We start from the raw sequence: 27,299 nt of genomic DNA on the forward strand, positions 1-27,299 counted from the left end.
ACTAACGGCTCCTCCTGATGATGCACCGCTACGGGCGCCGTGAGGGGATGCGCGGGGCCGGGCTTGTCGCCATGGCAGCGGGGCTGCGCAGGGGGCCTGTGCGGGCCTCACCCCGCGCTCGGACCGACCGGCCGCTCTCTGAGCCGCCCTCCCCACGCCCGGACCCTGCCGGGACACGGCGTTAGAGTGGCCCCGCTGCCCGGGCCCCGCAGGGAAAGCGCCCCCAGACCCCCCCAAAAACGAGAACGGCTGAGGGACCACGGGCAGCATTCAGGGGCGGGGCCGACACAAACCCCGCCCTTTGCACCGCCCATCCCTTCACACCCCGCCCATGCACCGCCCATCAGACCCCGCCCTCTCAGGCCCCGCCCCCCGGGCCCGGCGCGGCCCCGCCCCGGAAGTCGCGCGGGCGGCCGGGCCGCGCCGGCCATGGGGAAGGAGCAGGAGCTCTTGGAGGCCGCTCGCACCGGGAACCTCCCGGCCGTGGAGAAGCTGCTCTCGGGGAAGCGCCTCAGCTCCGGATTCGGCGGCTCCGGTGGCGGCGGCGGCAGCGGCGGCGGCTCCGCGGCGGGCGGCGGCAGCGGCGGCGGGAGCGTCGGTGTGGGGCACCCGCTGTCCAGCCTGCTCAGGTGAGCGCGGCCCGGGGCTGAGAGATGGGGCATGAGCCGGGGGCTCCGGCAGGTGGCTGGGGGGCTGCTGACCGGGAGGGGAGCGGGAGCTGTGGGTTGGGTGTGGGGCTGGGGGCAGTGAAGGGTTTGGATGCGCTCCGGGTGCAGCGGGAGCGCTGCGGGACAGGGGGGCGCAGGAGCTGTGGGTCGGGTGTGGGGCTGGGGGCAGACGAAGGGGGTGCAGCGGGAGGGTGCGGGACAGGGCGGTGCGGGGGTTCCGAGGTGCAGCGCTGCGGGACAGAGAGGTGCCGGGGTGCGGCGCTGCGGGGGAGGCCGGGGTCTGTCCCCGCTCTGTGCCCCGAGCTGGGGGCTCCCGGTGGGATGGGACCGAGCGGGCTGTGAGCGGGTGTGACCTGGGCACCGCTGAGTGTTCGCTGCCACCGGAGCTGCTCGGGCTGCGTGCCCTCGGTGGGCTGGCAGGGCACAGGGCAGTGACTCTGTGGCTGTATGGAGCCGGCAGCGCCAGCGCTCGGTGCTGCCCCGGTCCCCCTGGCATCAGGGCGCTGCTGTGCCGGTGCTGCGGATGGCGGCACTGGCGGCTGAGCGGTGTCCGGAGGGCTCCATGGCCGGGGCAGGTTCCATGTGGTCCCGGATCCCGGCGGTGCGGGATCTCCGGGGTGGCTTTCCCGGGTGTCCGGGCCCTGCGCTGGCATTGTCGCGGCTGGCGGTGACACCCTGCCGGGTCTGGGGTCGGCTCGCCCTCAGCCCCGTGCTATGGAATTTGCTGGTTGAAGCTCTTGGACCTTTGTTAGGTTTTTTTTCTCGTCCCCGTGTTTTGGCATCACCTCTCGCTGCTGGAGCTGCAGCTTTGGGCCTCGCTGGGAATGCTCCTGGTCCCTGAGCAATGGGTTTGTACTGGGAGGTGTGGAGGAGGTTTGTGTCCAGGGCCAAGCGACACTGTTGCTACACAACCTGGCTGTTCCGAGGGATGTGACTTGCCCCTTTTTGGCTGAATTTGATGTGTTTTTCCTTTCACATAACCCAGTTAGATACCTGCAGGTTGTGCTGGTGGCAGAAGCCTGCAGGCATGTGAGAGCTCGCCCTGCCCTGGGGCACGCGTTTGCCTCTCTGAAACATAAATCTACCTTGGGTCGAGCTTTGTTCTTCTCTTTTGATGCATTAAACAGTCTGAGCCCTTGTTTGAGTGGGATGGATGTGCCCACAGGGGGCTCAGATCAGTGCAGAGGGTCGGTGCAGTTGAGCACCTGTGAGCTGAACCTGATCCAGCACTGCCTGACTGCACCTGGGCACGATGGGGCCTTTTCCCTGCCTTTCCCTGGGACAGTCCCGTGGTGCCAGGGTGATCCAGGCCATCCCTGTTACTATTTCTCACATGTGAACAGGGCTTGGTGCACAGACATGTCTGAAGGAGGGTGACTGTCGCAGCTGTCACTCATATTCTGTGCTCACTGCCATGGTTGTTGGCTGTACCTGCTCGTGACACTGCCCAGGTCCCAGCCCCTGAGCCTGTTTCTCCCTGCACAGCTGGGATTTGTGCCTGTGACTCTGATTCCTGCTCTGGCTGCACGTTGTGGGGCATGGCAACGTGTCCTGGGTGCCACCTGCTGCCATTTAGGAGCTTTGTGGCTGTTTCCCACCTCCTGGCCACTTGTTGGGCTCTGGCTCTGAGGAGCTTGTGACGAGGTTTTGATGAGAAGCAGCTGCAAGAAGAGGCCAGAGAGTGCAGGAGACAGGCTGGGGCAGGCTGCAGGGAGCAGACAGATGAATGTTAGGGTGGAGAAAACCTCACCTTTTCCAATGCTAGAACATGGGAGCTTTTCTGATGTAGATTTTGCCCTCCTTAGCTGTGGGGAGAAGCCTGCCCTCAGTCAGGTGTCTGTGCTCTGTATTTTCCCCTGCTCAGCCTGATCCCTGGTCCTGCTGAGGCTCCTCATGTCTGTAAGGATCTCTCCTGACATGGGAACTGCTGAGCTGCTCTCCTCCCCCAGAGCTCATTTCCAGAGCAGGATCATAAACACTCTGCTGGCCCAGCACCTTTGTTCTTTTCTCCACCCAATTTCAGGTCCCTGTTTTAGTTTCTGTTTAAGTCCCACTGTTTGGATAACCTGTTCCCAAAGCTCTTCTCTCCCGTCGCAGCTTTTTCTGTCAGTTCTGCATTTCAGGTGTCTCAAAGATACAGTTTTGGATGGGGTACAAACCAGGCATTCCCTGGAATTCCCACATTACACCTGGTGTGTGCTGAGCTGGCACCTGCTCTGATCAGGCACTCTTTGGTTTGGGCCATTTCTCTTCCAAAGACAGCAAGTGCTGCTCCGTGAAGTGGTAGAAGATGGCCCTGGCAGTAAATTCCTTTGAATGTGGTGCTTTATCAGGTAACCTGAACTGCCATCAGTCTGTTATCAGTTAAATGTGAACTTTGTCACAGTCTGGGCTGTGCTGCTCTTTCCCATGCCGAGCAGGGCCTGCTGGTGTGGAGGCAGCACAGATTCCAACCACCCGTGGCTGCAGGTGAGCAGGAAACAGAAAGGGATGGAGTGGGATAAGACACAGGAGGAGGAATTTCCAAGACAATTTAAGTCTCTGGAGGGGTGAATGTGCCAGGGTGTAACAGTCAGGGCACTGGGTGGAGAATAAATCCCAGTGGGAGCTGATGGGAGTGGGGAATGCTGACAGCAAGCCTGGGGAATGAGGAGGAAGAAGGAGGGGGAAATGGGAGCGTGGATTTGCCAGAGCAGATGGTGGGCTCACAAAGAGGTGATGGCTGCCAGGCTTTGGGAGGCTGGGCTCCCTGCTGGCATCCACACAGCCCCTGGGAGCTGCCAGGGCCTGGCCCAGCAGTGAGGGGCAGATCCCAGCCCCTCAGCCAGGCCTGGCTGCTCCAGTTGCAGCCGTGGGCCATGGCACAGGCAGGAGCACCGTGTGAGCAGCCAGGGAGAAAACCACTCTGTGCATGCACAGCTCAAGGCTTGTGAGCAACAGCAAGTGCAGAAATCAGAGATGGTCTGTGAGTCCTCGAGGTTCCTTGGGGTTATGAGCCACTTCTGCATCCAAGCTGCAGAATTTGATTTGTTGTTTTTTTTTTTTTTAGTGGTTTATTGTGAAGTTAGAGGTGGGAAACAACAGAGCAGTCTGTGGCTGAGCTATCAGGCTGCATTCAGGAGGCTTTGCCAGGAGCAATGAGGGATGGGTTGTGTTAAAGCCAAAGCTGCAGAAGCAGCTTTTCATTTCCATCCATTGCTGTGAAAAGTCTGGCTCTGTGTTGCCAGAGGGGGAAGCTGAGGCTGCTGCTGAGCCCCAGATGGGACATGCAGTCCCCAGGGAGTGTATCAAGGAGATGCTTCTGCTGGGAATGAGGAGTTTGGGTGCACATCTGCTGTGGGAAGGGTCGAGTGCTGCTCCACAGAAGCCACAACCCTTGTTCCAGCCGGTTTTCAGCTGCTGCTGAGGGGTCTGGTTGGTTTAAAGAGTGACGTGGTGGGATGGCAGAGCACTTGAGGTGGCTTCCAACAGTCCAAGGCTGGTTAGGAGTCAGAAAAACGAGTTATTTTTTTAAAAAGTGGGATTTGGTATTTGTTCTGGTGTGGCTGATGGTTCACAGCAGGGATCTGATCGTGCCCCGTGTGCTCCTGGGGAAGGCTCAGACCGTGCCTGTCTGCTGCCATTCCCTGGGGAGGGGACACAGTGCTGTTGCCAGGGAAGGGGGGGATTGCCCTGTCCGAGGTCAGGGTCAGGCTGTCTGTCCCTCCATGTGTCCCCAGTCCTGTGGGTCAGCACAGAGTCCTGCAGAGACAACAGCAGGGGGGCTCCAAGGTGCAGCTCCAAGGTGCAGCTCCCAGGCTTGTCCCAGCGAGGTGCTTCCCTCTCTTCCCTCCCTCATCACAAGGGAGCTGCTCCTGCTGCATTCCCACAGAACAGGGCAATGCTGGGTCTTCCCCTGCTCCTGCTGCTGTGATTAATCATCTCACCCACTCTAAACCTTCTCCTCTCCACACCCTCCCGTGCACGGATCCCTGTTTAATTACACACCTGAGCACAGGGATTGCTGAAGGTGCTTGTGCCACAGGCACAGGTGTGCACCGGGCTCAGCAGGGAATTGTTTCCTAAGTACTTCTTTAAGAATTCAAAGGCTGCAGTTACTGGCTGTGACTCTGTACTGTTTTGTCTCTGTGTGATCTTGTGATGCAGTTTTGGAAAGTTTTTGTTTGCTTGCTGTGGTCTGTGCAGTTCTGTGTTCAGGGCTGGGTCATTAACCCTGCCCTGCTCCCCTCGCCCAAGCCAGTGGGCAAAGCAGGACTGGGGCTTTCTTGGGCACATGGGAATTGGTGGGTGGGAGGGTTCCTTCCTGTGAACCCCCTTGAGAGCCCTGTCTCCCTCCCTTCCCAGTGGGCTGTGGGCAGCTCCAGGTTTCCAGGGTTTGGTTGGCAGAGAGGGGATTGGAAGTGGAAGGCTCTGCCCAGAGTGTGTTGGGGAAACACTGGAGCTGGCAGGTCTGACAAACCCCTGGATCCAGCAGGAGGGAAGGGCAGGAGGAGCAGTGTCTCCCCTTCCCTTCTGCTCCCTGTGCAGCAGCTCTGCCCCAGCAGTGGGTGTGGGGGAAGAGGAGCTGCTCCTCTCAGTGCCACAGGTCCCCTCCAGCTGGGGAAGGCCCCTTGGTAGGGAGCAGAACTTTCTGGAGATGAATGGTTGGAACAGTGTTTGGTGTATTGGGAGCAGCTGAGCCAAGACACAGGGTTCATCCAGCTGGGTTTTTGTGAGGTAATGCATCATTTCAGTGAGACTGAAGGACAGCAACCAGGATAGAAAAGCCATGGGTGAAAGGTGTGACACAGTACAGGTAATAGAGAGTGGAGGAAATGCATCCATGCCGTGCCAGGCCAGAAGGAAAGCCTCTCTCAGCTGCCCTGGCACAAAGCACAGGCAGTTCCTGGAGGCTGAGCCCCTCCTGTGGCAGTGGCCCAGGGCCTGCCAGGCTGGCTCTCAGCAGAGAACATGTGCTGACACCTCCACTCTGTGTGAGCTCATTGCCTTTCCGGGCCGTGCCATCCACCCCTGCTCGGTTTGCTCCTCAGATGCAGCTGTGGAGTGCTGCAGTGCTCTGCCTGTGGAATCCTTTCAAGGTGAAGTGGCCTCAAGATGAGAAGGTGCCTCTGAACACGGGTGATGGCTCTTTGCTCTTGTCACTGCAGCACGAGCTCTGCCCGCTGCTGAGCTGGCACTGTCACTGTCCCAAAGAGCTCACTCCAGAGTACAGCTTAGTCATGGAAATGAGATAAATCCTATTTCACAGAAACTGGTAAAAATAAAACTATTGAGGATTGATTTGTTTCTATAGCAACCGACTGGCGAAGTGAACACAGCTGCTGTCTGCAGGAGGGAGGAAAACAGAGCTGGAAATGTCGGGTGCACCTGGGCTGGCTGAGCCTGGGGCTGGGGAGGGGGCAAAGGCTCCAATAAACACAAGGCAGGAAGGTGTCAGCTGCCTTTGGAATGAAATTTGAGCTGGAGTGTGTGAATGTGCCCTCTTTACACAAAACCTGCAGAGCCTCAGAGCTCTTTATGTCCTGCTTCCATAAAGTTGTGCTCCTGCACCCTCATGGGTGGGGAAATGCCCTGCCCTGGGTCAGGCCACATTAATGCCACAGGGTACCTGGGTGTCCATCACATCACAGCACGTTTCTAGACCTGAATCCTAAGTTACTTTGTCCTGGTGCCGTAACTCAATGAGAAATACTCAGCTTTGAGAAGTTTGGATGAATCAGAGTGGAGTTAAACTTTTTCAATTGCCCTTTAAGTGGATGTGGTGCTCGATGCTCAGCAGGGATTCCTGCAGCTGTTTGTATCCTGGAAGAAAATCCAGTTGGGCCTCCAGCCTGCTGGATAGGGGCTTTAGTTTGGAACTGTTTCTGTCTCAGCAGTGTGTAGATTTGTGTGGTTTTTCCTTTTTCCTAAGTCAAGGATTTTAGCTGGCTCTGGCACGTGCAGGATGTTGAGGTGGCTGTTTCCCCAGGGTTAGTGAGGGTGAGCTCTTTACATGTTTGGGAGGCTGCAGGATGCAAAGTGCTGGGACTGTGTTTAGGTACATTCTTGGCTTGCTGTCATGTGGCTGTTGAGGATTCCAGGTGAAAATCAGATTGTACATCTGACATAGGATGCTGAGGGAATTACAGGAGGAGTGTGTGTGCATGGCTTCAGTGGACACTCTGCAGGAGCCTGAGTTATTCAGCTGGAGGAAAGTTGAGCTGGAGTTGGTGTTTAGGTTTGGTAAGCCCAGGTACATTCACACTCCTCCCTTGTTATTTTAATACATGGTTTCTTTTAAAGGGAAATTAGATTTAAAAATAAACCTCAAGGTTTTTCCAGTTCAAAGGAAGTGTCTGCAGTGCTGTGTGCTGAGGACAGTCCTCAGTACAAGAGAACAAAACCCTGTCTGAGAGTGAGTGCCATAAATATGATGTAAATACATTATCTCATTAGATTTTTATCTAATCCCAGTGCCTGCTGTTGTGCAGACTCCTGAGGCGAGCAAGGCTGAAGATGTCATAGGTGGTCTTTCAAATCTAATATTAAAGTGGGTTGGAAATTAGGTGAATTGACTTTTGCCTCATCCTAATTAAGACACTGAGAAATCCACCCAAGTTTGGCATTACAAAATACCTGATTTTAGAACAGAATGTGATTCTGGAGGCTGGGTGCCTGCTGAGGTTTGAAGCACCCCCATGCAGGGACCCAGGTGGGCTCCACAGGCTCTTCCTCACTGCTGTCACTTTCAGGAATCAGCACAATTTTTTTAGGCATCAGGAACAGGATTAGGATAAAGCCTTAAGCTCTGAAGACTTCAAAGCTTTGCATCATCATCTTGGTTCTGTTACAAGGACAGTGAAATCCATCAGATGGCTTAAATAGGAGACTGTGTCCTGTGGACTTGTGTTGGTTTTTTCCTGGTGCTTCTTTCCAGTGATTTTTTAGCCATGGTTTTTCACTGCACAGTGGGGACTGTCAGATTGACTCCCTGTAAGAGATGTTTGACCTCAGCTCATCCTGTGATCCCCATGGATGACTTGTGCCTGTCCTGGAGTGCTGTTAGTAACCACCTTTGCATGGTTTTCAGTTACTGCATTGCCCCTGTGCTCCTTTCACAGCTCCTTTCAGCCTGGTGCAGGCTGTGAAGCTGTGTCTGAGCTCCTGTGGCTCATCTGCTCTGAGTCAGAACAGCTGAAAATGGAACTTGGAGGATGTGTGGAATTCGTGCTGGATTTGGCATTTTGGAAATATTTCCTCTAATCTCAACAGAAATTATTTCACAGAAGGAGTGAAACAGGATGTGACCTTGACATTCCTTTTCACTGGAAATAAAGACTAAAGAGAATTGGTTTAAAAGCTCTGAGGATCCTGGTTGTTATTGGGTGTGAGTTGTTACAGCTGAGATATAATTATTTGCTGGGACAGTCACAGTAACCCTGAAATTGTTTGAAGTCATGGAGAGTTTTATCCTGCATATATTTAGGAGTCTGACTGGCATATGTACATTCCTTCTGTACATTAAAAATGTCAGGCTGGGAAAGGCTCTGCTGCTGAAAGCAGCTTCTGGCTGGGAGAGCTGTATTGAACAGAGAAAAGGCTCAGAGCTGGGTCTGTTATTCTTGCAGAGAAGTGTGCAGAAATATTTCAAGAGGTTTGGAACATCTTATGTTGTATATGTTCCCCAAAGAACGAAGTTTTTTTTCTGGTGAGGAAAAGCTGTTTGAGGCTGTCATTGTAGGCAGGGTCAGAGCTGGCATTTGGGTGAAACCAGGGCTGGAAGCTGCAGATCCACCATGAAATATGTGGGAACATCTCTCTTTGCTGCCTGTTCCATTACTGGTTCAGTTTTCCAGCGCTGGGGATGGGTGCAGCTGCCCCTGGCAGCTCTTGGGGAGGGTCCCTGCCCTTGCCAGGGCTCCCAGAGCAGGGCAGGACTGTCAGCTCCATCCCTCTGTGTGACTGCCTGGCTCATGCCCTCAGCTCTCAGCACTCGTGTTTGTCAGCTCCAACCTTATCTCTGTACAGATAGCACAGACAAGTAATGACAACTCCTGGCAGCTATCTCGGGCTTTGGGAATCATTTCCTGCCTTGGCCATTCACTCCTGGTCCTGCTCTCTAACAGGCTGCATTTCAGGGATGTTTCTGGAGTAAAAGGATGTCCTTTCTGATTTCCATCCTTCTTTTCCTGAGCTTTTCCTTAGGAACTGCTGTCCAAGTCAGGGCTTTCTCTGCCCGTGTAGCGCTGACACGCCGAGCAGGGCTGATCACAGAGCTCAGGTGTGTCCCCCATGTTCCCATCTGAGCCACCATGGGGTCACTTCTGTTTGCCCTCCTGCTCTCGCTGTCTTTGCTCTCTCCTTCCCCTCTCACTTGCTCTTTGGGCACCCAATTAAAAAGCTCATCAAGGAGGAATGTCTCTGGAGTCAGTGCTGTGTGGTGCCTTGTTTGTGTCCAGAACTGTTGCCAGTTAATCTCTCCTTGCTGTGTCTTTCTTTAGCCCTCAGGGACTCCTGGTTAAGCTGGAGCTGGGATTGGTACAGGCTTAAATGGAGCCATGTGGGTGAGTGGCTGGGCTGCTGGTGTGGGCTGTTCAAGGGTAAAGTGTGCTCCAAACGCTTCAGTGGAAGCTTTGTCGTGGCTCTGAATCCTCCAGTCCCCCCTCCCTCCAGGGCCTTGCTTCTCATCCTGTCATTCTGCTGGTTGGTATCAGAGCAGCTCATTTCCTTTTCACTCCAGCACTGTGTTTCTCCTGCCTGTCCTGGTGTCCTGCAGCCCAGGGATCCCTCCCAGCATCCTGGGGTCTTCCCATGCTCCCAGAATTGAGCACTGCAGGGCCAGCACCGATTCAGAGTGCTGTCACTGATCTGGGCAATGTCACAGGGGAAGGGGGATGTCGTGCCAGTCTCTGTCTCGCTGCTTTCAGTCTCCCTAAGGCAAAAGTGCACTCTGTGTGCAGTTGTTGGTACAAAATAATTGCATTTGCTTTTTTAATTGCTGTAGGGAAGGGGTAATTCGGTCCCTGAATCTCTGTCTCTGCTTGACTTGGCCTATTTACCTGCTTTTCATCATCTGCCCCAGGTCAGACACGTCATGGTTCAGTGTTCAGGCAGCAGGGCTGGGCAGCAGCCAGGGGTGTGAGCAGGATTTGGGGAGGGGTGGGCAGGGTTTGGGGGTGTGAGCAGGATTTGGGAAGGGTGGGCAGGATTTGGGAAGGGTGGGCAGGATTTGGGAAGGGTGGGCAGCAGCCAGGCTGAGGGGGATGTGAGTGTGGGTGACATGGCACGAAGGGAAGGGCCAGTGGCCAGAAGAAGCCATGGTGGCCCAGAGGAGCATTGGAGCATGGCTGGCTGGGCAGAACACACAGACCTTGAGAAGTTTTTAGTGCTGAGATGAGGAGAACATGGTGTGGTTATTGTCTCTATAGAGGGCTCTGAGGCTGCACCAGGAGGATGGTGTCCATGTTTAAATAAAGTATCACCATCCCCATACCCTTGTAAGTGCAAGGTGCTAGAAATCCCACATTTCCACTAAGATGTGTATTGGATCAGATCTCTGTGGGTGCTGGGAACAAACATTTACTTCGAGGTGTGTTGATGTCGTCTGACAGTGAGCTGAGGGTGACGCATTTTCTGCCATCCCAAAACCCTTAATTGACACATCCATCCCCTGCAAGGGCCCTGGCAGGTGGGGGAGGGCATGTGCTCTACCACAATTCTTTCTGCACAAGTTCCTTTTGATGACATTTTTACTCCAAGCTCAGAGCTTTGTGCCTGTCAGAAGGGAGCAGCACAGATGGACATGTTGGGCTCCAGACACGATGCTCCATTGCTGTTGGCTGGCTGACATGTCCCATGGGATTCTGCAGCTTGTTAAATCATCTCACAAAGGAGAAGGGGGAGGGAAGGCCCAGTGCAAGGTTGCCAGCTGCAGCCAGCTCAGTGCTGCAGCATCAGCTGCTTGGTGGTTTTGATCAGGAATTTGTGGCTGCCCAGGGTTTCCTTCTATTTCTCTGGAAGTGCTCAATGAAGGGAAGGCCAAGGGAAAGTCTGGCACCTTTCTAAGGAATTGTGCTTCAGTGGAACCCGGCAGCCTGCACTATCTACCTGTGACTTGCTAATTTTCCCTGCATCTTATTTATTTTTTAATATTGTATTTACTTTCACGTTTCTCATTTTGTTTTGCATTTTCTCCAGAGCTGTGGGAGCAGAGCTGAGCTGCAAATGGAAAGTGAGGAATGTTTACCTGAGCAGTGCTCTGGTTCCTGATTGCAGTTCCGGGATATTGGTTTATGACTTTGATAATGCTGCTCAGTTCAGTGAATTTCTGCAGGAATGTTTTGACCTCATCTAGTCAGACACAAAAGAAGAGAACGGGGCACAGAATCAGTGAGAGGTTTGTCAGCATTTGGCAAGTGCTGTCAAATCTCTGTCTTCTTTTAGGGGTCACTTTCCTGCTTTGAATGAACCAGACTCCGTGTCAAACCCTCCCATCTCCATGCTGGGTGGTTGCCTTCCCATTTTCCCTGCTCTTCCCCTGCCATCATGTTGCCTTTAGCCAGGGTGTGGACAGGGGGATGCTCCTGCTGCCGCACACATCAGACCCCAAAGACCCCTCCCAAAGACCCTGCCTGGTTTTTTCTGACTCAGTGGCTGATCCTTTTTGCACTTCTCCCAGCCAAGCTTGCTTGGCCCTGGCCCTGAGGTCAGAGCCAGTGTTGGAGCCTGTGTTGTGGGGCTGCTCCTGCTCTGTGGCCTGTCATCAATGCTCCTTAATGGCAGTGGGTTGCACAGTGCCTGCAATGCTTTTAAGAATAAAGAGCCAGCATATGCACTCAAGCCAGACCTATATTTTTCCTGTCCTGCAGCTCTTTATTTGCCCCTGCTCAGAGGGATTCTCTGATGTAGCTCCACGCCTGACCCAGCCTTTCTGTCCCCACTGCCACCCCCCACCATGCATTAAGTTTAAATAAATGCATTTTCACTGCCAGGAGCCATCCATAAGGCATGAACTCACCTCTTCCTAATGGGGGGTTTTAGCTTGGATGGACACATTTCTATTAGTGATGAACCCTGTCTGGTTCCTTTCTAGTGTGAGCTGCAAGCCCAGGAGTTAAATGTGTGGTTGCCATGGGTCTGTGCTGACCAGAACCAGCCTCCCCTGGAAATGAGGAGTGGGAGGTGGTAGGCAGGTTCTGAGGGAAGCAGATGAGCTCACCTGTTGCCTCTCAGTTCCTGAACTGATCCTTCACAGGCTGCTGTCACTTCACAAACCCGTGCAGTTTTCCTGCTCCTGGCCACCCACTGCACCTGAGGAACAAAAGGCTCTGCTCCTTTCCAAGGGAGAAGGGATCATTTGGCCATCAGAGGATTGGTTGCTGTACAGTGTTGCTCCACTGGTGGAAATGCTGGTTTCTCACAGCACCCTGTTGACCTTACACTGGCTGAACTGTCTGCAGGTGTTGGGCAATGAGGCTGGAGCTGTTGGCAATTGTTGTTGAGAGCTGTTGCTTCACTCAGAATGAGCTGGTGAAGTGAGAGCTTGAGCTCTGGCTCTGCAGAGGGCCAGGCATGGCTCTGACTACTGCAGGGTGTCAGTCAAAGTGGACTGAACCTGAGATTTTCATGGAATCCCTGCTCAGTGCCTCTGCTGGAAGTGGGTCTGAGTACAGAGCCCAGGCTCAGCAGCTCTCGTTCTGGCTGTTGTGATGTACCACGACAGCTGGGTCACTTCTCTGTGTCCTGTCTTTATGGTGGTCCCTGCTTTTCCCTCCTCATTCTGGCACCTCGTACTTGAGCTCATGCCCCTTTGACTTTGAGGAAAATCTACCCACTTTTCTTATAGCAAATTAAAATCTGGCCCAAGAAGTTGAGAGTGCAGAAGCTCGTGGTTTGGCCTCCTCTGCAGCCACTCCAGCAGCTGGAGTCTGCCCAGCTGTTCTCCTTGGGCTTTCTCAAAACCTGCCAGGGTGGGCTGAGAGTCCCTTACCCCAGCAATACATTACTTTAATCTCCTCCAGCCTTGCATCAGCCATTGTTTATAAAAGCTGTTGTATTATCTGGTGGTTGGGGTGCTTAACAAGCAGGGTCCCTGCTCTGTTGGAGTCCCACCATGCCAAGCCCTGCCTGCTGGCAGGGTGGCTGCAGCAGTGCCTTCCTCACACTTCAGAAAAACATAAGCAGCTTCCAAACCCTGAGGCCTTGCCCAAAGGCTCTGGGTTGTTTGTGTTTCCTCTGTAAGCAGGAAATACCAAGGAGGGTCGCAGGAATCCAGTGCTTGTGTGGATGGGGATGGCTGGGATATGTGACTGACCTGCTGTGGAGGCCTCTGGGCAATGGACTCCAGGGAATCCTCCTCCAGCCCTCACTGCCCTCCTGACACTGTCTCCAAGGCTTTGAGTGAAGTACACAAACATCTGGGGCCAGTGCTTTAAACTTCCTGGTGCCTTTGGGCCAAGCCACTCCAGTTTGCTCATGTTTCATCTTGCTTTTTGGTTTTGAGTGTGTAAATACAGGGGGTCCAACAGGCTCTGCTCTGCACAAGCACTCTGAGCTCTCCTGGTGCTTCCTTGACCCATGTTAGTGAGACCAGAAACCAGCCCCAAAGGTTCATCATTGGAGCTGAAAACAACACGTTGTTCTCTAGGCTTGGCCCTGCTTTAGCTCCTTGCCTGGGGAGGTTTTGGGAGAAAAGTTACTACTGCAGTTGGGAAGAAAGAAATGGAAAAGGAAGAGGACAAATGTGGTCCTGTTTAAAGGTACTTTGGGGTTTTACTGTGACCTAAAGCATGTGCTTTATTCAGCAGTTTTCACAAGCAGGAAGTTTTATTTAAGGCCTTGCTGAATCATAGAGCAAGAGAAAACTGAGCACAATAAATAGTTTAAATGGAGCAAATTTTGCTGTTTTCAGACCTTTCCTGATGTCCTCAATGTTCAGTCTTAGTTGTCTTAAGCAGATGTCATCAGGAACATCTTCAGATGCTGCCCTGGTGCAGCAAGGGGCAGGTGAGACCTGGGTAATGCTTTGAGAACAGAGACCACAGGGTAAAAGTAACCCCCCCTCTTTGATGTGAAGGGGTTTTGGGGCAATTGAGGGAGAAAAGCAGTTAAAAAGCAGCAGTGGTCAAATTGGCTCCAGACTTTTACTGGGGACCTGTATTTACAGCATTTTCCTGCCTGTGCTGCAATTGGGGCTTCTGTTTAGAAATCAGAGACAGCCCAAAGGCACAGAGAGTTCTGGGCTTTGTGTTCTGCTTTATCAGCACCCTCTTTCCATACCTCAGGAGAACTGTATGGCCTTTCTGGCAGAGCTGAAGAGGAAGAGGATGGAAGGGAGTGATGTACTTTGCTGCAGTCCCCACATTTAAATATAAATAGTTCTCCTTTTGGATCCTTCCAGTCTGATCTTATGGGTGATTTGACCTTTCTTTGATAAAGGCTTTCTTTATTTGCAGGAATAAAAAGGCAAAGGGGAGGAGAGGACACAGCAGATGTTTTTTTTAAATATCTTTAGATCCTGGCAGTTGGTTTCTGCAGCACCCAGCGCTCACTGCTGGGCCAGCTCCCTCCTGGGCTCCAGCTTTTCTCCCCCTCTGAGCTCCTTAAACAAACTTGCATTTTACTGTGAAGCATTGACCTGGAGATTTCTAAGGAAATGTTTTATCATGGGGACACCACGCTCCAATGGGGACAGATGCCCCAGGCTCTGGTCCCCAGCCCTGCCCACTGCACCACTGACCCTGGTTTTCCTCATTTCATAACTTCAGCTGAAAGAAACATTTGTGTTAATTGCTGCTGGTTTTTCATGTGTTCACCCTCAAGCACTTTGAGCTCAGCTTCCAAGCACAGCTCGGTTTAATGTGTAAAACCACGGGACGCTGGCACTGCCCAGGTTCCAGCCCAAGCAAAGGCAGCACAGGTGCAGTGTTAGAACTGCTCTAGACTGCACACAAGGCTTTCTGGCACTAGTTCCAACCATTAATTGCCATGTTAAATCCAGCAATAAATTATTTGGGCAACCACACTGCAGGAGCCCACTGCCAGGAACAAACCAGAGCTGAGTGCTGCTCGGTCCCTTCATGCTCCAGGACTGCAGGCTGGGTGGGGCAGGGCACTCCCACACACCCTGAGTGGGGGTTTTTGGTGTCTCACTGCCCTTCTGCATGTGGTTTAAGCCATCATCCTGTGAACAGCGTTGTTAGTGCTGGAGGTGCCCTGCACGTGTGTATAGATCTGCATGTGTGTATCCTCCTGGAGCACAGGATGGTGTGTGGCATGCAGGATGCCTCAGGATAAGCCTCTCATCCTTTGCAAATTGGATTTTGTGGCTCACTTGCCTGTCCTCTTGGATAAAGTTTCCCCTTAGCTGCCTCTCCTCTAGCAGAGCTCGGGTTCCTCTCTAGACTGCAAAGCCTTTTATAATGCTCTGCAGATCAGGAGTCACTTGGAAGGGACAGGGACAGACTTTCCATTTCCCACTGAAACATGCTCCAGAGTGAGCCTGCTGCTTCCTTCCCTGATGGAGTTCACTCAGTGTGCAGGAGATTCCCCTTGGTTTGGTGCCTTTCCTGCTGGGTGGCACCGAGGTGCTCCTGGCTAGCAGCCCCCCAGTGATGGCTGCTGTTTTAGAAAGCCTCTGGGCCATGGGAACCGTTGTGATTTCATACTGGGGAGGAAATGGATTCCTCAGAGAAGGCCAGCTTCAAACAGAGCCACAGCTGGCTGACTTTAAACCATTTCAGCTGGGGATCAGAGGGTGCTGTGAGGTTTTACCCCCAAAGAAAACAAAGCAGGAAAATGCACCATGTTAGCATAAGTGGGATTTTCAGGGCTTGTAATAAGCCCCTAATTCCTAAAAGGATGGTGTGTAAAACAGGCCAGCACACACAGATGATGGAGAGCTGAGCAGTTCCAGTTTGCTGATAAGAGTGTACTGGTTTGAGTTTCATGCCCGTTTCTGGGAGAGGGTGGTGGCCCTGGTGAGGGACAGCAGTCACCAGACTCCTTCCACAGCAAGCTCAGGAGCAGCACTGGCCTCTTACTTGTGCCATTCTGTGCTGATGTGAACAGGACACCCTGCAGGGGCTGGGGAGGAGTAATCCTTGCCAGGGTTAATACTTCAATCTGTGCTACTTGACTTTTGAGCAGGGGAGGGAAGTTAATGCTCTCAGAAGAGACCACCTACTCTTTGGTGCAGACTGCCAACAGCTGACAGATGGAAGTGATTTTGGGACAGTGAGAAGTCACTGTGGAATCACAATGGTGACCAAGAGCAGACTCTGCATCCCACAGTCTTTGACTTACACCCACCCACTCTGGGAAATTGTCCTTCTTGCTGTGGAAAAGGACAATTTCCCAGAGCCACCAGAATTCTTCTGTGGGGTGTGAATTAGCAGTGGGTCGATGGTTTGCTGTCTCTTGTGGTTCAGTCTAATAGCCACACTCTGAAGATGCTTTTTGGCAAGGCTGTGCATGGCTGAAGGATGTGAGCAGTGGAGCTCTGATTGGAGAGCAGGACTGAGGTGAAGCACAGCAGTGATTCCATGTGCTGACCCCTCTGCTCTGTGTGCTGCCCCTGATCACAGCTGTCACCCACCTTGGTGTGAGAGCTGTGCCAGCCCTGCCCTTGCCCTGCCCCTGTTTGGTGTTTGCCTAAGTGTTCCCTGTTTTTTATCTTGCAGCATCTGGAGGGGGCCAAACGTGAACTGTGTTGACAGCACTGGGTACACCCCGCTGCACCACGCTGCCCTGAACGGCCACAAGTGAGTCCTGTCCCAAGCCTGGGGTCACAGGGGGTGGATGCTTTGTGCTTCCCTTGTGTGGTTCATTCACCAGCTGAGGCACTGGTGCAGCACTACTCCATCTTCAGGGGAAGTGGAGAATGTCAGTGCTTCGACTGCTGGCTGATGTTACATCTCCAAACCCTGCGGTTTTCCACCCCTTTTATGTCTAAGCAATTTGGATGAGCTGTAACACGGTGTGAAAGGAGCTCCCCTGGTGACAGTCCCTGCAGTCTTCCTGGTGTCCAGGGTGGTCTGGGCCTGCACCACTTTACAGTTGCCTCGTGTGCGTATCACATTTTTAGGTAATTTTAGTGTGGTAGATCTCGTGTTTCTCATTGCTGCCTGAGATATTGAGAAATCAAATAGAGTTAAAATCTCTGTTCACCCTCGTTGTGCTGGTGCAGTGCACTGTGCAGCAGAGGCTTGTGGCTGACTTCAGCCCTTGTTCAGCTCCACTCGTGTGGAGTTAATGTGGATCCTCCCTGAGCTCATCTCAGCATTATTTATTTCCCTTTTTTCATTTCCTTTGGCAGCATTTAATAGGAACACTTAAAAATCACATTTCAAGAGGCTCTCTGAAGCACTCCTGTTCAGATTAACTTCTTGTTCAGTCCTTGCTGCAGAAGGGGGGCTGTGAAACAAGGACTGAATGTCTCACTGAAGCTCCTGTCTCTTGCAGAGATGTTGTGGAGGTTCTGCTGAGGAACGATGCTCTCACCAACGTGGCAGATTGTAAGGGCTGTTACCCCCTGCACCTGGCAGCCTGGAAGGGAGATGCTGACATTGTGAAGCTCCTCATCCACCAGGGCCCTTCGCACACCAAAGTGAATGAGCAGGTCTGCCTGATTTTCTCTAATGTATCATTGAATCACTTCCCTGGCATGGAGAGAGATCCTGAAGCTGACTCCTGACCTTTCCCAAACCAGTAGCAATGGTTGTAAGGTCCTACTTGCTGGTGGGATAAGAGGGGCACTGCCTAAAGCAATACATTCAGTTCTGAGTTAGTGGTAGGATGAAAAAGTATTTAAGTTTCATAGACAGACACATAATTGTGAGAACTGCTCAACACTTAGGAAGTGATCTCCTGCTTCTGGGCTTCTAAAACTAACCCACAGTTTTCCTTTCAGCTGCTGGATAGCTGAGCAGGTTTCTAGTTCTGCAGAGGATCCATTGGCTCCCTCCTTTGGGAACTAATCCAAGCAGCTTTGTTCAGTCTCTTTGGCCGTGCTCTCTTAGCTGCTTTCCTGGCTTGTCTCTGGCACTTGCTCCAGTTCACTAATTTGTAAGTTCTAAGATAATTTTAACACTACTTGCCCCCAGATAAATCCCTAGCTTAATATTAAAGAATTATTTTTGCAATCAGGCAAGAAAAAAAAGCCTCTTGGATTTGTTCCTTTTGTCAAGCTGACAGTTTTGGCCTGGGGTGCAGAGGGAGTGAGGGGTACGAGGCAGCTGTGTCCACTGCAGAGGGCTGGCTCCTGTGGAACTGCCCATGGACATCAGAGGTATCTTAAATCCCAGGGAACTTCTGAAATGCCACTGCTGGAAGGCCCAAATATTCCTGTTGTTGCAGAGTTTTGTTTACAGGAACTGGTTTCATGAACGAGCCAGCTGAGTGCTGACACTGAGCTGCCCCTCCCTAGCACAGAGTGACAGGCCCAGACCAGTGGCTAAAGCTGCAGTGGGTTGTGATTGTCCTGTCCCTAAGGCACATCTGCTGACCCTGGGAATCAGCTCCTAAACCACTCAGGTGTTCTTTCAGGAGGAAAGGAGTAAATCAAAATAGGTGTGCCTGCCTTGGTGCCAGCAGGCTAAACCTGGACATTGATTCCAGAGGTAATTCCCAGGTGGGTCAGACACCCCGGCCTGAGTTCAGCTCACAGTCAGGGTGAGCAGCTGTGGAGTCCCTTCTGCTGATTTGCTCCATGGTAGTTTTTCAGAAGCTGGGGAGCAAACTCCTTTCAGAGGCAGGTTTAGGAGTCCCAGTCCTCCTTTTGGGGACCCAAGTGCCACACTGGAGTTTCCCAGGATGGGAAATCGATGCACCAGGCTGCCCCAGGGATAACTGCTGCTAAAACATCATGGAATGAAAAATCTGGTTGTAGTGCAGCTCTCTATCATTCCTGCACTGAGCAGGAATAACGAGGAATGCGTGTTCTGATGTCTCTGGTGACAGTTCTGCAGTTTGGGGCTGTGTTTAATCATGTCTCCAGGCACAGCTGCAGGCACTCAGTCTGATTACATGGGCTTGAGTGCAGGTAACCCTTACAATCAATCTGACAAGAACTGAGTGAGAGCCCATAGTGTAAATGTTCTGCTCTGAGTAGGGCAGCTAGAGGGGTGATCTTTGCAAAAATCCAGAGCTTAGTATGATCCTTGCAGGTAATGTTTCATTAATGTCTGTTTAGTAGGAACCCTGTTAAATGAGAGAAGTCAGCTGAGGAGCCTGTGCTTGGAGCCTGGTCCAGGTTACAACAATCCCAGCTGGAATGGCTTCTGCTGGCCATGGCTCTGACTGGAACAAGATGCTGTGTCCTGCCATTCCACCCCTTGGAGTCACCCATTGCTTTGTTGCTGTATCTCACCCATTTCATTATCACATTTTTTTTTCTTTTTCCTCTTCCTTTTTGTAGAATGCTCTTGAGATCAAAGAACTCAAAAAGTACGGCCCCTTTGACCCATATATCAATGCCAAGGTGTGTACTTTGCTGTCAGCATTTCACTGCATCATCACTCCAGGCTGCACTCGCGTGCTTCCAGGTGCAATAATACCTGTTCACTTTGCAGCTGCTTGGGGAAAAGGAAAATGGGACCATTGATTTACTGTGGGTTTCTCTCTTCAAAGCAGTCATAGAAACATAATTAAAGGAAAGCTTTTCCTTACTTTCCTGGGGGCTCCTTCCTTGCTTAGCCTTGTAGGACTCGCAGTGATGGTCAGTTTGCTTGATTGGGCTGGATGACTTCCCAAAGGTAATGTTACCTCAATTTAATGTTCTAGGTTTTGTTTCATGTGCTGGTGTTGCTGATAAATGCAAAGAGAAGGAATTTTTTTCCCCCTGCTTAACCATGGTTGCATTTTCTCTGTGGGCTGTTTGGAGTGAATTTTGATGCCTTTTCTCCTACCAAATGCATAATGCTCTGTGTGTTGTTTGAATGGACAGTTAATCCCTGTGGTGGTGGTGGGGAGAAGGGAGGGCAGTGATGTTCCTGCCTCCCTTCCCAAGTCCTCCATGTCCTGCTTATTACATCAGTCTCTCTTTTGATGTTCAGTCTGTGGTGTCGTTTGACCCTTCAGCCCTGGTCTCCTGTTCCTGTTTTCTGGCCTGTTTTGCTCCTCTCTTCTTTTCAGTTATTTTGAGCTACAAAAGACACAACATCAGCTTATGCAGAGCCTGAGGTGTTGAAGAAGCTTCCTATCCAATATTGGGATGTTGAAGATCAAATTCCTGGTGGTGGTTTCTCAGACATCATTTTCCAGTTTTATTTCTAGTGAAGCTACAAGCCAGGGGTGGCAAACAATCTGTTGCTCTGTCCTGAGACACCTCTGCCATGAGCCACCATGCCACAGCTGCTTCCAGCCAGTTATTTTGGATCCAGCCATCCATGGCAGATTTCTGTCTGTCAGAGTCTCCCTCTCCTTGGTCTGCAGGACCTTAGGAACACACAGCCAGAGCTCCTGTGCTTGCTGGGAGTTAGGTGTGGTTTTCAGAGCCCTGTTTCAGGGTCACTGGTGCCCACTCTCTGAGCACAAAGTGTTCTTGTAAAGCTCATCCAAATTGGGGATTTTTGCAAAAATCCAGATAGGAATTTTATCCCTTTATGTATTCTGTGGAAACATCATAGTTGAGCAGTTCACTTGCCTGAAAGGAGCTTCCTAAAACATTGTCAATAACCAAGTGAAATCTTAGACACTCCAGTGTTGGGATGTTGAATGAAGAAGGAATGTAAAGAGGGAATATTCAGTACTGGCAGTTTATTCAACCCTTCAGATCTTTGCAGGTCAGAGAACTTTCCCTTATTCAAACCAGGTCTCCCTGTGCCCAGTCAGAGCTGTGTGTTGGGAGCAGGGGGTGCAGAACAGACACAGCACTCGAAGGGGCTGTGGATTCTCCACCTGAGCACAGGATGAGGAGCAGCAGGGCTGTGTGTGGTGAGTGCTATCACATCAGCAGGGCTTGCAACCTGTGCTGGAGCCCATAAGAAAGTAGAGCCATCCCTGCTCGTGTCCTGTTTGTGCTCACAGCTCCTCTCTTCCAGCTGAGAGCTGGGGGATGCAAGGATTCCTGCAGGAATGCAGCCCCTCGGCCCTCCTGAGTGCTTTATTTTTCTAAGTAGTTCTGAAATTTGAAGCCATGTGCCTTCTGGCAGCTGGAATGGAATTTTCCTTTTCCATCTCTGATACATCTGTAGGTCTGACCACTCCTGCTCGCTGCTCTGGTTTGTGCCTGGAGAGGTGATGCAGGAAGGGAGCAAACTCCCTTGCCTGGAAGAACTGGAGTATTTTTGGCTGCTTAAAACTCTCCCAAAATGGAGGCAATAAAGACTCAGGCAATAGTGGGAGTTTCCACTGCACAGTCTGGAATTGGGAGAGACTTGCTGTGATGATTCAAGGGAGTTTATTGCCTAGTGATCTCTGCTGCAGGAGGAAGGTCTGGGGATTTTGCCTCGAGCACTGGAGCCCCAATCTGCTTAGGGAAAATTGGACGGAATTGCAGGGAAGATGAGGGAAGTCTCCAACAATTATGTTTTTAAACGATGTTGTGTTCCCATTTCTAAGCCCTCAGGCAGATGCTTGGAACTGCTGCATGCTTCAAATTCCCCTGAGGCATATGTACCCTGTGCTAGGGAGAAAGGAGAGGGGGGCAGTCCTGGCCAGGGAAATGCCCAGCAGCCAGGGCTGGCACGAGCAGCGTGTGCCCCCACAGCTCTGGGGCAGGGACCCACTGCTCAGAGGGGCTGGGCTGATCCAGTCTTTCCATAAAGCCTGGCAGAGAGGATCCCTCATGCCACAGGGCAGGCTGAGAGCCTGGCCCAGCTGTCGTGGGCTCCCTGATCCCTGCACTCCCACCCCATCAAAGGGGGATAATGGGATTTGCCAACCCTGTAAATGCCCGAGAGCAGCAGTGTGAGCTGACCGGCAGGTGCGAGCTCTGATGTTCCCTACTCTGTCCCCTCTCACTCCCTTTGTATATTTTTTGTGCAGATTTCTGTATCCTGCAGTACCCTCTGTCCACGTGTCTGTGCCTCCCCCCAGGATGGAGCCTGTTTGACTTGGACCTTCTGTGCTGGCAGTGATGCTTTGCCCCGTGTGCCCCCTCCCCCTGCACGTGCCTGATTCTGCTCCTTCCCTTCACTGCCCTGCAAGCTGCAGCTGCCAGAGCCTCTCCCAGCTCCTGCTCCCTTTCCTGCTTTGCCTGTGGCTGAGAAGCGATGCAAAAGCCAGACACAAACACCTGGGGGATGGACAGGACTCCTGAGGGTGACTGAACACCTCAGCAGGATCCGAGTGCTCGTGCAGCCCCACGAGTTTGTGACATGGTGCAAAATACTGAGCAGTGTCCCGAGGCATGTGTGTGCTCTCACAGCAGGCAGGGATCAAATTCCCTTCTGCAGTGGTGCTGCTGCCTCCAGCAGGACAAGAACATTCTGTTTATTTTATTGGAAATGTTGGTAAATGACAAACTCAACCACGATTCTTTCAGCTGAAGTCTATAACTGTTTGTATTAAAATTTTTTGAGGGTTATATTGTCAGATAGTTGTTTTTAAAGTGCTTAAACCAGAATCCCTTTGTGGATGGCACACAGAAACTTGAGAGGAACTTAATTTGAAAAACGTCTCTGTTAGATCTGGGCATGTTCCTATTTTGCACCTACCCATGTGGGGTGTTGGACTGCTCATTTTTGGGCTTTGCATTGCTGGTTCTTGGCCTGGCTGCTGCTGCATGCTTTGGTTTGGGTCTGGCTTCCAGCTGGGGGTGCTCCCTTGTCACTGAGACATTGCTTCCCTCAGCTGACCTGAGCCCTGGCTTGTTCCTGCAGTGGTGGAATTGCACAGTTCTCTGGTTCACAAACTGCATGGGGCTGGGTGCACCCTGTCTCTAAACAGCCAGAATTGCAGAGGTGGAATGACTGTTATAACCAGGATAAGTAGGATTTGAAACAATTGAAGTTTAAATCTAAAATTATGATGATAATGAAGCTCCAGCAAATAGTAGAATTCAACAACAGGTTGCCTGCCTTTTATTTTTGTGGCACCCTGAAGTGTGGGATGCTGCCAAGACACCAGACTGCCTTTCCCAGGTGCCAGCAGCATTAATGGGAACCTGGATACAGCTGAACATCCCTTAAACTTTAGGATTCTGCCCCTGGTGCTTGGAAAGCAGGCTGGGCCATCTCTAGTCCCTCTTTCCCACAGCTGAAGTGCGTTGTTCTGGACATCCCTGAGGCTGTGGCAATGAGCTTGTCAGGGGACACTAAACACCCAGGGAGATGGTGAAACAAAGCTCAGGCTGGTTCAGACTGGGCTCTCTGCTTCCCCACTGCTTTTTTTTATTTTTTTTTTGTCTCATTTTTGGATTTAAACGTTGGAGCAAGGCGCTGCCCCGGCCCTGACGTGCTGCCGCTTGTGCCCTGCAGAACAACGACAACGAGACGGCGCTGCACTGCGCGGCCCAGCACGGCCACACCGAGGTGGTGAAGGTGCTGCTGGAGGAGCTCACCGACCCCACCATGCGCAACAACAAATTCGAGACCCCCCTGGACCTGGCCGCGCTCTACGGGAGGCTGGAAGTGGTCAAGATGCTCCTGAACGCCCACCCCAACCTGCTGAGCTGCAACACCAAGAAACACACTCCACTGCACCTGGCAGCCAGGAACGGGCACAAGGCAGTGGTGCACGTGCTCCTGGATGCTGGCATGGACAGCAACTACCAGGTATCTGGTGTGGGGGTGTTCACAGGGGCCTCAGGATGAGGGAAGAGACGAGGATGTTGACTCCATGTTTATTATTTTATGATATATATTATATTAAAACTATACTAAAAGAATAGAAGAAAGGATTTCATCAGAAGGCCAGCTGAGAATAGAAAAAGAATGATAACAAAGGCTTGTGACTGACTGAGACAGTCTGGACAGCTGGACTGTGATTGGCCATTAATTAGAAACAACCACATGAGACCAATCCCAGATCCACCTGTTGCATTCACAGCAGCAGATAACCACTGGTTACATTTTGTTCCTGAGGCCTCTCAGCTTCTCAGGAGAAAAAATCCTAAGGAAAGGATTTTTCATAAAAGATGTCTGTGACAATCTGGTGTGTCTGGGGGGCCAGGCTGCTGGCTGGGGATTGGAGAGCTCCACCAACCCTCCCTGCAGAAGCTGAGGGGAGCTTTGTGTTCTGCTGGGCTGTGTGTGCAGCTCTGGGGTGCTGGGGGAGGCTGCCCAGAGGGGCTCGGGTGCTGTGCATGCCTCACGCCTGAGACACAGACACAGTGAGGGACACAAACACCCTGTGGCCAAAGCTGTTCTGCCCTGCAGTGCTGTGAGCTCTTGATAGGCAAACGTGTCTCTTCCTATCAAGCCACTTGTGAATGTGCTGTTTTCACAGCAATGGCTTGTATGTGGGTCTTGTTTTTCCTTGCCAGGACATGACCTCTTGCCGAGCTGTAGAAGGCCCTTTCTTGGTCTCTCTCTGATGGAACCATCCCAATTTTTCCATCCCACATCCTCAGCATTGTAATAACATTGATAGTCTGTCCTCAGCCATAGGTAGTGCTGCCCACACCTCGTGTACAAGGCCGTGTATTTATTGCTTCTGTAACCCTCTAAGCCATGCCTCCCTCACCATTCCCTGCTGTCTGGCTTCATGCTATGTTTCCATTTAATTTGCAGACTGAGAAAGGCAGTGCTTTGCACGAAGCTGCTTTGTTTGGCAAGACAGATGTGGTACAAATATTGCTGGCTGCAGGTGAGAGAATGTTCCCCCTTTGAAGCACTAATGTGGTGATCCCTTCACCCAGAGCTTGAGGAAATCCCTGTCTAGTGCAGCAGGTTTCTCCATCCAGCTGTCAGAGCTCCTTGGAGCAGGATGTAGGAGAGATTGGCTCTTGGAGTTTGGCTTTAGATTTGTCTCTAGAGTGCCTTTTAGCTCCCCCCAGTGCTGATCACAAATGTGACTTGATGAAATACACAAACCTGCACATAGTTAGACAATATTCTTGCTTTTGCCCTCTGTACCCCTGTGGCCACAGGTATTGATGTGAACATAAAGGATAACAGAGGCCTGACTGCCCTGGACATTGTGAGGGAGCTTCCTTCCCAGAAAAGCCAGCACATAGCAGCTCTCATTGAAGGTGGGTAATGCAGCTCTGCCTCTGGGGAGGAGGGGAAAGCTTGGGGTGGTGATGCTGCCAAGGCAGGTACAGGATGTGCTTTTCTAGACCTGGAGAGTGCTGAAATCAGTTTCAGGCTGGTTTGGAAGATCCGGTGCTGAAACGCTGGGGTGAGCTTCCCCAGACCAAATGTTTGGAGGAGGACTTGGGGGGATTTAGGAGGATTAGCCCTTTGCTGAGAGAGTGTGGCGTGACTTTTACAGTTTAAATGGGCTTAATTGAGCTTTGTTTAGCTCACTTTAGAAGTTAATTAAAATTAAGGATAGCCTAAATCTGCTTGCAGAATGCAAAGTAACAGCTTTAGAAATGGTTCTGGTGTAACTCCCCTTTACGTGTCTGTGTAGGCAAATCACCGTCCACAGATCTCACATCCTGCTCCTCGCCTCGTTGTGAGGCTTGGGCATGGAATTTGCAGATGAGATTTACAGAAAAGGCCTTGATTACTTGTGTTTTATAAAGGAGCTTGGTCCATTGTGTCTGTCCAAATTCGGGAATGAAATGTGACATCTTGGCTAAATTCATACCTTGTAATTACGCTGTCTGCATTTCCTCTCAGCTGTGGGGAGGATCAGAAGCATTTGGAGCTGGGGTGTGTTATTCATGCTGAGCATTTGGGAGCTTTGCAGGTTCAAAGCACTTCTCAGACTTTTAACTAAGCTGTGCCTGTGAGGCTGAAATGTTTGAGCTTTATTCTGAAAGCGAAGACAAAGATGGGCTTTAAAACTGAAGGTGTTGCAGATAAAGGCTGTTAGTTTTCCCCAGGAGGGAGCTGCTGTTGGATGTTACATCAGCTGAATGTTTCTGGCTTTGCCTGTGGTTGGGGGCTGCAGCTGGAATTGGTTTCTCTTGTTATGACTCTGTTCAGTGATGGAGTTTGTGTCTACAACACGAATTTGCTCCGTGACTCTGTGTCCGTGCAGCAGCTTTGCAGCTTTCTGATTAAAGACTCTGAAAGTTCAAAGGACCATCCCTCCCCTTGTGCCTGTGATTAAAGAGACTGCCTGCTTCTATTTTGAGATCTGAGCTGCAAGTTTTAATAATGTTTTTTTTTTTTGGACACTTAATAAGCTGACAGTTGGCCTTCCACCCACGAGGGAGGAAGCGCCATGTGCTGAAGGGGACAGAAAGCCAGATGGACATGAGCTGACCCTGTCCCCCAACCCCCTTGCAGATTACACCATTGGGAAGAAAAGTGCCAAAGCTGTGGAGAAATCTGCTCCAGCCCCGCTCGCTGCAGCCACCGATCCCTCGGGCCGGACGTCTCAGGGTGGGCATCACCAGCATTCCTCTCCCTGCCAGCACCGAGTCAGGACATCCAGGGCCAATCCCATCTCTCTCTTCCCCCCTGCAGGTGATGTGGACAAAGCTGTCACAGAGCTGATCATGGATTTTGATGTGAACCCAGAAGAGGAGAGCCCCTACGAGGCTCTGTACAACGCCACGTCCTGCCACTCCCTGGACAGCCTGGCCAGCGGGAGATCGTCCGACCGGGAATCTGGGAGCAAGGAAGCTGAGCCCAGTGGCCTCAAAGCAGCTGCAGTCAGGCCTGTATGTAGCTGTATGTGCTTGCCCTAGAGGCACAGGGGGCTCACCTGCAGGGTTGGGTTTTGCAACAGGCTGCCCAAGCTTGAGGAAATCTTTAAATCCTTCCCTGACATCGATGAGAGCAAGCAGGTATCTCTCCTTCCTGCTCACAGGGATTGCCTAAAAGCAGCCACTTCTTGGTTTCACCTTGTGTTGCATCCTTCTGTTTTCTGGCAGTGCACTGGTGCCAGTGAATCTTGATCTGTCAGGAGATTATATTTTGCAGAAGGGCTGACTTCTTGTCCTGAAAAAAGTTCTACAGACTTGTGTGGAGCATCTTCTCATGGCTCACTGCTTTAGCACAGCTAAGGCTCTCAGGAAATTATCTGTAATAACCTCTTGGAATCTAGTTGGCAATGGAAGGGTTGGTTTATTTTTGTGTATTACTTGCAGAGCTCTGTAGAGGGTACTCCAGGCTTTACAAAGCAGCACAGAGCTGCTGGAACTGTCCCCAGAGGTGTCTTCCTCACCTTCTGTCAGCTGCATCTGCTGCCCTGGTAGCAATCAGCAGGAAGGCTGCTATGGGGCAGATGGGACACGGGCCCTGCAGTGCTGGGTCAGCTTCAGGCTCTGTGTTCTGGTTGGTTTTCCAAAGCCTGCTCTGTGGAGGCGTTTTTGGACAAAAGGCAGAGCAGCAGTGAACAATTAAACTGCTGGGGGCACAGTAACCATGGTTCCCCTCTGTGCAAAGAGGTGCAGCCTTTGGCTTGTGCTGAGAGCAAGCAGAATAGAAATGAGACATAAGCTTTGGATGATGGATATTTTGGGCAGATCTCTCAGGTGTGCAGTACCAGTCAGTCCTGTTACTGATCAGATCTTGTCATTGTCCTGTGCTGATGGTGTCTGGTGTGAAATGAGCTCAGTTCTATCACAAGTAAGGAAAGAGGAGAGCTGAA

General features: G+C 51.7%; 1 protein-coding gene across 8 annotated transcripts in view; it reads left to right on the forward strand.

Moving 5' to 3' along the window:
* Positions 1–429: 429 nt before the first annotated feature.
* ANKS1A (ankyrin repeat and sterile alpha motif domain containing 1A) overlaps positions 430–27,299 on the forward strand; it is a 73,913-nt gene continuing 47,043 nt past the window's right edge. For 3 of the 8 annotated variants that reach the window (XM_036398187.1, XM_036398188.1, XM_036398189.1), the window contains exons 1-9: positions 430–629; positions 16,328–16,408; positions 17,109–17,265; positions 19,063–19,125; positions 23,066–23,362; positions 24,320–24,395; positions 24,679–24,780; positions 25,991–26,086; positions 26,171–26,367. In XM_036398187.1, coding sequence (XP_036254080.1) covers positions 430–629; positions 16,328–16,408; positions 17,109–17,265; positions 19,063–19,125; positions 23,066–23,362; positions 24,320–24,395; positions 24,679–24,780; positions 25,991–26,086; positions 26,171–26,367 — 1,269 coding nt within the window. Of the gene's footprint in view, positions 630–16,327; positions 16,409–17,108; positions 23,363–24,319; positions 24,396–24,678; positions 24,781–25,990; positions 26,087–26,170; positions 26,368–27,299 lie in introns of those variants that run through there. The other 5 variants (XM_036398191.1, XM_036398190.1, XM_036398195.2 and 2 more) reach the window with 5 other exon arrangements.

This window comes from Molothrus ater, chromosome 25, assembly GCF_012460135.2.
Source record: "Molothrus ater isolate BHLD 08-10-18 breed brown headed cowbird chromosome 25, BPBGC_Mater_1.1, whole genome shotgun sequence".
NCBI classification, from domain to species: domain Eukaryota; kingdom Metazoa; phylum Chordata; class Aves; order Passeriformes; family Icteridae; genus Molothrus; species Molothrus ater.